General features: G+C 38.4%; 1 protein-coding gene across 2 annotated transcripts; it reads left to right on the plus strand.

Annotated features, from left to right (window-relative positions):
• Window positions 1-1,339: 1,339 nt before the first annotated feature.
• LOC120261507 lies at window positions 1,340-10,532 on the plus strand. 2 transcript variants are annotated; one of them, XM_039269424.1, is made up of 5 exons: window positions 1,340-1,808; window positions 5,070-5,438; window positions 5,535-7,722; window positions 7,824-10,116; window positions 10,220-10,532. In XM_039269424.1, the coding sequence occupies exons 1-4, from the start codon at window positions 1,677-1,679 to the stop codon at window positions 10,076-10,078; spliced, it is 4,944 nt and encodes a 1,647-aa protein (XP_039125358.1). In that variant the 5' UTR covers window positions 1,340-1,676; the 3' UTR covers window positions 10,079-10,116; window positions 10,220-10,532. The 2 variants fall into 2 exon arrangements, with proteins under 2 accessions (XP_039125358.1, XP_039125359.1); XM_039269425.1 differs by having other exon boundaries at window positions 7,827-10,116.

The raw sequence follows: 10,532 nt of genomic DNA on the forward strand, positions 1-10,532 counted from the left end.
AGTTTATAACTCATTATTAATCTAATACCCCATTAGTTCAAATTGTTATAGTGGAAGATATATAATTTTATTTTTATATATTATTTATGTAATAAAAATTGTCTATATAAATGACTCTATTAATTTTGCTTATAGAATAATGCAAAAAATAAAATACTATTTCTATTGATCAAAGAATATCTATTATTATCCTAAATTATGCTCTGCATCATTCTAAGTTGGTTAAGAGTCATCTCAGAGTCACACATGCACTCTGCCAGAGGTTGAAATAACAAAACATAAAAAGTTTAATATGATTGAAGGGTTTTATTAGTAAAATTTGCAAGTGAATGGTCCTATCTAACAACTGATTTTATATATTTTAAAAATAAACCTGTGGCCACTACATTTTCCTGAGCCTATTTGAAAAATGTAATTAAAAAAAAAAAACATTGTGAATAAAATATCAAGCAGTTGGGTCTGTATCTTTTACATCTATGAATTTTTAATAGTCGTCCAAGATTTTAACTAATAAATAATAAACATTTTTTCCCCTAAGACTTGTGTAAATAAATAAATAAAATATTTAGTTTAAAAATATATTAATTAATACTTTGAAATATCAATACAAGCAACATCTATTTTAAATAATTAAATAAATTTCTTTAATAAAATGCTGACAAATCACGTGTTAGGCACCAATGATTTCTTGGTTTATTGATAAAAGATCTTTTTTGTAAAGTGTTCATTTCACGAATGATCAAAGATCAAACTTTAAAACCTATATAAAGTTTGAGTATACTTCATGTCTATACACTTCTCGAAGTTCTCTTAAATATGATAGGGGAAAGTACTTATCACTTATTTATAAAAAAAAACAAACCTTTATATTAAAAATAAGTACACATTAAGAATTAAGCTATATAACATCTATGATCTCTAACCACGAGAAATGGATATTCTATACAGAGGTGTTTGATGTCGATAAACCAAATAATTATTAATTAAAATAAGTAATTTTTCTCACAAATATATATTTTCTTATATCAATATTTCTTATAGTACAATATATATATATATATGCAAATTTTAAAATTTTTATTTTTAAAAAATACATAAACATATATATACACATATGCATATATTTAATTTAATTAAATTTCCACCACCTCTCTTGAGTCTTGACCACAGAAAAGCATGTTTTTAATGAAGTCACAAACCACGTCCACACGTCATCAATTCAGCTGCATGCGTTGCACCATCCTCCTTCCACCTCACGCTTCTGCTCCATCCACCGTACGATTGCCTCGTGATCAGCATTAAATCTCTGATCCCCCAATCCATCCATCTGCCCCCCTTTTTCTATCAATTCCTTCTCCTCCTCCTCCTCCATTTTTGCCGTCTCTCGCGTCGCCTCGCGCATCATCCGATCGCGCAAATCTCTCTCTCCAAATCAAAAGATTTCGATTTCCCTCCCAATTAGGAAATTCGATCGGTTTGATCGCAATTCCCCTTCTCGATCTCGCCTGTGATTTAGGGTTTCCTCGATATTTGTGGCTTTGTAGATGCTTTGATGGGTGGGGAGCGGAGAGCTGTGTTGGATCTAGGGCTTCGGTGATTGTGAGACGGGGGGGATTGATGGTTCGTGTTTGGGGACGGATCGGGCCAGATGATACTTTGGAAGAAGATGCAAGGCTATGCATGACGGTGAATGCGAGGAGAACAATCGGCGGCCGCAGCGGCGGCATATGTTGCAGAGCCCTCGCGCTGGACCAGTAGCTTCGCCGGTTCTTGATTTGAAGCAGGATTCTACTGGTTTCTTCGTAAAGGTGCATGCTTTGTTTGTTATTATTGTTGATTGGTATGCTAGGGTTTGGTGGTTCCCTGTGATTCTCATTCGATTGGTTATGGAAATTGTTGATTGCGATGGAAAAATGATGAATTGTATAGAAATTCGAGCATTTCTGATTGATCTTGTAAACATGATTTGTTGTTAGGATGAAATTTTATTTTTGCGCTCTTGCATATTACACTTAATGGTTTTCCTTCTCTTTGGCGTCTCTGTTGTTTGCGAAAAAGAAAATCAAGTCATGCGAGTTGAGTTTGAACGCATTGGTCGTGGCCATTACGGAAACGGCTTTTTTTTTCGAGTTTAGGGACGTTAGAACTTAGAACAGACCACCTAAGTATGATAAAGTCCATGTTTGTCTTTTTATTTTGTGAGGCCATCAAATTAAAGAAAGCAGTGCTCATAAACGGATTGGTGAATGACCATTTATTAAAAAGTCAGGTGCTGGAGGAAACATGCACCCTAAGATCAAGACTCACTAGCAGTTTTGGCATGCATTTTATTGGTGAACATCATTCTATACGCCAAAAATTTGTGGCCTCTTATGGAACATTTTCATTCCAAAGACTATGGAGAAGTGCTTCAACATTGATTTGAATTGATGCAGGCTATGTTCGACAAAGTTTTTTTTTAAAGATTCTATTGATGTGTAGGACATTCTTGCTGATTGTCGCACTTTGGATTTTATAAGTCAACTTCCCTGATTTTTTATTTTCTGCAAAAGCTGTATTTTAAATTTACGCTGAACACGTTTTTTTTTGGGTAAATAGTGCCCCATGATGCTTTTTATAATCCAAAGGTGCTTTTGAAGTAAATGTTCTGTGAAGCACTTAATCTGAAGCTGAAATTCATTTTTGTGGTTGTCCTATGGCAGGCATACCTATTTTTATAGTATTTTCTTGTTGGATTATTTAAATAACTTTCTAGCAAAACATTTTTAGTAGTGGTTCTCTTCTCTGATCTATAGGCTGCAACTTAATTCTTTGTATGTGTGTGTGGCATATTCTACATATTCTCTGAAACTTGTTGGAGATACAGAGGAAACACAAATGGAAAATTTGTAGTGAAAGTGGGAAATAAAGGAAAGTGACAGGAAAAATGGGTACTATGGACCAAGTGTAGTTGTGAATCAAAAATCATATCATTCAAGCATCTCTACAATGGTTGCTTCTCCGCTTGCTTACAAGTTGGATACGCAGCTCTCTTGAGGTAGATAGACGCTGTTGGAGTTCATTGTGATGGGAGGCATAAAGATATGGTTTCAAGTTCAATCAAAAACATAAATTATATGAATATGGTTACATCTTTTTGAGAGTGCAATCGCCAGGAACTCCAAATTAACTAATTGATACCAACTTTATGTTTTAGCATCTTAAGGTCTCAAACTTTGTGAAGAAGGGTCACATGACTATTGTTCTCCTGTTAATTTCCATGTTAATTTCCATGTTTGCCAATATTTTTACCTTTTGACTTTCAAACTGGGGCGGTGTGAATGTTTTGTTCATCTGTTATCATTTAGGTTACATGTTAGCATATGTGTTCTTTGGGCAGGCTTATGGCCTGTTGGTTGTGGTCTATCATAGAAAAATAAATTCAGGTTATAAATGTACTCTGCAATTCTCATTGAACAGAGTTGCAATACCTGCCTTATCTGGATTAACCTTTGACAGTATTGTGGTCCAAGACTATTTAAATTATTGGCAGTGGTTGGAAAATCACTCCATCTATTATTTCTGAATATGTATTTTGTATTTTGTTAAAATTTATCACATTTTTTGAGTGACTTAATTTTTCTTCATGGGATTCCTGTGCTGTTCTAACCCTTGTTGATTCAGATGACCACTGAGTTCTTGTCCAACAACCTGGTAACTAATTGCTTTTGCTTAAGTAGCAAAATGGATGTTCATTCTGTTAATTGAAGTTCCTAAATGTTCTCCATTTGTAAATGATTGAAGTTGCATGTGGAAGAGTAAGTGTTCTAGTTGTGAATTTAGATAAATGGTTGCTGTGGTCATTGTAGCTTAGAACAGCATCCTTATTCATCACAATATAAATTTCTGTTTTTCTACTTTTATACAGGAAGCCATATTTTAATTTCTTCTACAAAGAAGGGCTTCTTTCTTCTTCTTCTTCTCCCATTTTTTGTGCTTGATGACTATTCAAATTTAAATTAGATCATTCAGAATAATTTTTTTCTTTCTGGATGGGACTTTTTGGTTTGAACTCATAGTTATCTTTTGCTTATTCTTGCGAGTTATGGTATTTGTTATGAGCATTGAGGATTGTGCCTTTCTGTGTTGGCAATCTTTTATACTTTTCACTCAATTCACTGAGGCATATGTTAATATTTCTTATTTGATATTCTGTTTGGATCCAAAAGTGCATTAAATGGAAATCTTCTTGTTTATGCTTGTCCCATCTAGGAGATTTCTGACTATTCGAAGTTCTTTTCTGTGATTTTATACACCCAACCTCCTAGATTAGACTTATAATGGAATGTGTTAGGGCTTGCTTATGGTTTTGCAATTGTTTTCATGTTGTAACTTTTTAAATAATCAAAATGTAGCAAATGCTTAGCAAGTCTTGGAACAGTGCATCACAAGCTGGAAAGATGCATGGGTTTACTAGTTTTGGTTGTAATGGAGTATTTAGTTGATGTATTATTATCTTCTTTTTTTTGTTCTGATATATAAAGATTTTTCTGAAGACCTAATTTTTACTTGCCAATTTATGATTAGTTCAGTAAATGTTGGCCCCTATTATCATAAGTGATGTGATCTTCCCTTCAGCTAGAATTTTATATAACAAAATAGATATTTCATCTTTTGGAAATATTAAAAGAACAGTTATTTCTATTTAGAACTGTTGTCTGGATATAAGATGTTTTATCATGACAATTGTTGATGGGATATTTCATCTTTTTTTTTGTGTGTGTGTTCATTTGTGTGGCCACTTGGGACTTGTTGTTGCTCTTGAACACTCATTTTGAAATTCTGCTTTTTTCATTTATTAGAATTTCAGTGGCTTTTCTATAGTGTTTTGTTGCCTGTGCCATTCAACTTAGTTTGTCATTTTTGTTAAGTTGCAAAATTTTCTTTATTGCTTGATCTCGAACACTCTTTTTGAAGTTCTGCTTATTTCATTTACTAGAGTTTTGGTGTCTTTTCTGTAGTGTTTGTTGCCTGTGCCATTCAACTTAGTTTGTCATTTTTGTTAAGTTGCAAAATTTTCTTTATTGCAGGATGGGCGCAAGATTCGAGTTGGTGACTCTGCACTTTTTCAATCTGGCAATGCACCACCTTTTATTGGATTAATTCGCTGGTTCAACACAGACAACAAGGAATATCCCAAGCTAGGTGTAAATTGGCTTTACAGAAAAACAGACATAAAGCTTTCTAAAGGTGTGCTGCTCGAAGCAGCTCCTAACGAAGTCTTTTACTCCTTCCATCGTGATGAGATTCCTGCTGCCTCATTGCTTCATCCCTGTAAAGTTGCTTTTCTTCAGAAAGGTGTTGAACTTCCCGCAGGAATTTCTTCATTTGTGTGTAGGAGAGTATATGATGTTTCCAACAAACGTTTATGGTGGTTGACGGATCAGGATTATATTAATGTATGTGGTATTATGATTTCCATAGATTCATCATGTTTCAGTGCTATTGATGCTCGTTTTGTAACCATTATGGCTCTATGTTCTTCATCTTATTAGGAGCATCAGGAAGAAGTTGATCAACTACTAGACAAAACTCAACTAGAAATGCATGCAGCAGTGCAGTCAGGTGGGCGTTCACCGAAACCGTCAAATGTTTCATCCCCACCACAACAGTTGAAATCAGTTTCAGATGGTGCACAGAACAGTGGTACCTCATTCCCCCAACAGGGTAAGAGTAAGAAAAGGGAAAGAAGTGAGACAGAGCCTATCAGAAGGGAGCGTTCCTTGAAAGTGGAAGATGTTGATTCTGCTTCATCGAAACTTGACAGCATGATAAAGTCTGAAATTGCAAAAATAACTGAAAAGGGTGGGCTTATGAATATAGAAGCTGTTGAGAAGCTAGTCCATCTTATGCAGGTGGATAGAGGTGAGAAGAAACTTGATTTGGGTGGACGTGTGTTACTTGCTGATGTCATTTCCTCCACAGAAAAGGATGACTGCCTGGGTAGATTTGTGCTACTACGAGGAGTGTCTGTCTTTGATGAATGGCTTCAAGAGGCACACAGGGGGAAAGCTGGTGATGGCAGTAGCCCCAAGGAAAGTGATAAATCTAGTGAGGAACTTGTCTTGGCTCTACTTCGTGCCCTGGATAAGTTACCTGTCAATCTTAATGCTTTACAAACTTGTAACATTGGTAAGTCTGTTAATCAATTGCGGGGCCATAAAAATTTGGAGATACAGAAGAAAGCCAGGAGCCTTGTTGAGACTTGGAAAAAGAGAGTTAATGCGGAGATGGCAAAAATAAATGATGCAAAGTCTGCTAGTTCCTGTCAATCAGTTTCATGGCCAGCAAAGCAGGGATTTACTGAGGTTTCTCATGTGGGAAACAAACGCCCTAGTTCAATTGAGCTTGTTACAAAAGACCCCACTACTCAACCATCTGCTTGCAAATCCCTACCAAGCAAGCCCAGCCACTTGGATGCTATTACAAAGTCGAGTCCTGCAATTTCTGGTTCTCCTAAAACATCATCGCAGTCACCTGTTCCATTGTCATGTAGCTCAAAAGATACAGTTACTAAGACAACTGGGAGCATTGGTATGCCAGATGTGCCACTTACTGCAGTGAAAGAGGAGAAGAGCAGCAGCTCCAGTCAGTCACAGAACAATAGCCAATCTTGTTCTGGTGATCACCTAAAAACAGCGAGTTCATCATATAGAGAGGATACAAGGAATTTGCCAACAGGATCAGTGATTCCTTCTAAGACCTCTGGCAGCACATCTCGCCATAGAAGGTCAACTAATGGGCTCATTGGGACATCTACTTCTGGATCTCAAAAAGAAATTAATGTGAAGTCTGGATCACTCAACCGGACAACAATGATGGATAAGGCTGGATTGACATGTGAGAGACAGCCTGATTCAACTATAGCAGATCATGGAAATAGCCACAGGTTGATTGTACGGCTGCCTAACCCTGGCCGAAGCCCTGCTCGAAGTGCCAGTGGAGGTTCTTTTGAGGACTTATCAACAACCGGTAGTAGAGGATCATCTCCGGGCATTGCTGATAGAATTGATCACATTGATCGGACAATGAAGGTAAATGGTGACACTTGCCAGGCTAATATTTCTGCTTATGCTCACACAGACCCTTGGCATAGTGTTGATTCAAAGGAAGGGATTGCTATTTCTGATGAAGGTGTGAAACCACATGCTACATATGAGGATAAACCCTGTAAAAATATCGATGAAAATGGGAAGTTTGCAAATGTGTCTAGAACATCTTCATCATTGGGTAATGAAAAGGAGTTTTCTCCACATAAAACAAAGATGAGAAATTCTTTCAGCTCTATGAATGCATTGATTGAAAGCTGTGAAAATGAGGCCAATGCCTCGTTATCTGCTGGAGATGTCATTGGGATGAACCTGCTTGCTAGTGTTGCTGCTGGTGAATTACCTAAGAGCGAATTGGTTTCCCCCCCTGAATCTCCAGAAGGTTCACCCACGATAAAGGATAATGAAGCTAAACCTAGATTGAAATCTGAAAATCTTCTAGTTCAGAGACATGGCCAAACATCTGAGGATGCAGCTGATGATCCTGAAATGCATGAGAAAAGTGCTCATTCTCTGTTAGGTACGGATGAGCAACAACATACTGCCAACAGTGCTTCAGGTGACGACAAATCTGTCATAACCTTAACAGAAAATAAACTTGCAGATGAGTGTAATGGAGTATATACTGCTTCCGGTAAGTATTTGCATAATACTTCAAAATTTTCATTTGATATCTGGCATAAAACTTGATACTGTAGGGGACTGATTGTTATTTTCTCTTGTCTAATGCTCTAGCAGGTGGTAATGATGTAATTAATAGTGATGGAAATCATCAACATGGCGAGGAAGCGAAAACAACTGGGCAAGTCAACGACAGTTTGACAGATTGTAAAAGTAAGGTAAGGAATCCAGCATTAGATGAAAAGAGGTCGGTAGACTTTGTTGTAGCAAAGATTGCAGATGATAGAGTACCTGATTTGGCCTGTAATACCTCATGTGATGGATGTGATATCCAAAATGCTGGTGATATCCAAAATGCTGCTTCTGTTACAAAGCCAGAGAAAATGGATGTTGAAGATTTTACATGTGCTTGTTCCAGTCTAGATGTACCAAACCAGGAACCATTGCGAGGAGGTGAAGTCAGTGCCTTGACTGAACAGCAACAGCCGCCTCTTATGCCACTTCACTCTGCTGCAATAGATACATGTGGTGATGCATCTGTTTCTTCTGGTGCTGAGAATGTTCAGTGTCTTGAAAAAAGTGGTGTTTTTAAGGCTGAAAAGTCAAATGGTTCAAAGGGGAGAAATCTGTTTGAGCCAGGTGATACTGAAACAAAGGAACGAATTAACCTTCATTCAACTACTGTTGCTCATCCTCGATCAGCTTCCACTGGCAAAGGGCATGAGGATGTGTCAGAAAGGAAGGAGGTAGCTGAACAAAGTCCATCTGGATCGTCCAAATTTGAAGCATCATCTACTACTCCAGCCCTTGAATCAGAACAATCTGCAAAGTCTACTGGTTCCAAAGTGTCTGGGTCAGATGCTGCTCGGAGTGAGGAGCAGGCATCTACTGAGGCATCTTTGGCTTTGAATGCTGGTCTGGACTGCACATCTAAAGTTGACTTCGATCTAAATGAGGGATTTCTAGGAGATGATGGACAGCAAAGTGAGCCTGTTGCCGTGGCCATATCAGTTTCTTCATCGGCGATTAACTTGCCTGGCCTGCCACATTTTGCAGAGTCTTCTATGAGAAGTGGTTCGCCTGCCCCAATAACAGTGGCTGCTCCTGCAAAAGGTCCTTTTGTTCCCCCTGAAAACCTTCTAAAAAGTAAGACAGAGCCAGGATGGAAAGGCTCAGCTGCCACGAGTGCCTTTCGACCGGCAGAGCCTCGAAAGGTTTTAGAGATGCCCCTTAGCACTACTGATGTCCCTTTATCTGCCAACATTGCTGGTAAACAAATCCGTCCTGCTTTGGATATTGATTTGAATGTCCCTGATGAGAGGGTTCTCGAAGATGTTACCTCTCAGAGCTCTGCCCAGACTACAGGCTCAGAATCAGGTGGTGTTAGTAATCGCGATGTGCCCATGCGAATGGCTGGAGGACTTGACCTTGATCTCAATAAGATTGATGAAGGTTCAGACAATGGGATTTTCTTGGCAAACACTAGCAGAAGATTTGAAGTCCCACCGATGCCTGTAAGGCCATCACAAGCTGGTTTGGCTAATGGAAATGTAAGTAGTTTTAGGGACTTTGATCTGAATGGACCAAGCACAGATGAAGCAGGTGCAGAATTTGGAATGCACCATCAACAAGCAAAGAATGTATCTCCAATTGCTAGTCTGCGAATGAGCAAAACTGATGTAAACAATACTTCTTCATGGTTTTCCCCTGGTAACTCTTACCCTGCTGTTGCTATTCCTTCATTTCTGCATGACCGAGGTGAGCATCCTTTTCCAATAGTTGCAGCTCCAGGCGCACAGAGAATTTCAGGATCAGCTACCAGTAATACTTCATATGGCACTGATATTTATAGACATCCAGGCCTTACATCATCCCCTGCCATGGCTTTTTCTCACACATCTTTTTCATATGCTGGGTTTCCTTATGGTTCCAGTTATCCAGTTGCCTCAAACTCTTTTCTGGGTGTTCCATCCACTTATGGTGATTCTACAGCAGGAGCTGGCCCTTGCTTCCCTACCATTCCTTCTCAGATAATGGGACCAGCTGCATCTCTCTCATCTCATTACAACACAAGGCCGCCGTATGTGATAAGCCTTCCAGAAAGCAGTACAAACAGTGGAGCAGAAAGTAGTCGAAAGTGGAGTATTCCGGGTCTTGATCTTAATGCAGGTCCAGGAAGTGTAGATGTTGATGCCAGAGGTGATAGATTATCATCAGCTCCAAGGCAGCTCTCTATTGCCAGTTCCCAGGCCTTTGTGGAGGAGCAGTCAAGGATTTTCCCTCTTGCTGGTGGAAGTTTGAAGAGGAAAGAGCCTGAAGGAGGTTGGGATGCAGAGAGATTTGCTTACAAGCATCCCCCATGGCCATAAAGAGTCTTTGATTTTCAGTATAGACACAAAGGAATCTGGTAATATTCAGTTTCTCTCATTTCTCAGTAATCAAATTGATTTTTGTTTATATATTCTGCTCATTCTATTTGTACACTTACCAATTTTTATCTCTATTTGCAGGTAAGGATCATTAGGTGGGAGGCCTTTTCCTTACCTTCAGGATATATAAATACACACAGGAACCCTACTTATCCTGGTGTTTCACAATGAGGCTGATGATCCAGATCTCTGGGAGAATCCCATACAGTGCTATATCTTTCTGTAAATGCTGAGATGCTTGAAATGATTTTATGGTTTCAGCTGGTGCCTTTGATTTTGCAATGACATTTTTCACCCCTTCAAAGCTTTGGGCTTCAAGAGGACGGATGGCAAGTTGTGAGGCCGCCGATGTAATTTTAATGTGCTGAGCTTTTTTTAAGGTTTTCTAAGGCCG

This window comes from Dioscorea cayenensis, chromosome 5, assembly GCF_009730915.1.
Source record: "Dioscorea cayenensis subsp. rotundata cultivar TDr96_F1 chromosome 5, TDr96_F1_v2_PseudoChromosome.rev07_lg8_w22 25.fasta, whole genome shotgun sequence".
Lineage (NCBI taxonomy): Eukaryota > Viridiplantae > Streptophyta > Magnoliopsida > Dioscoreales > Dioscoreaceae > Dioscorea > Dioscorea cayenensis.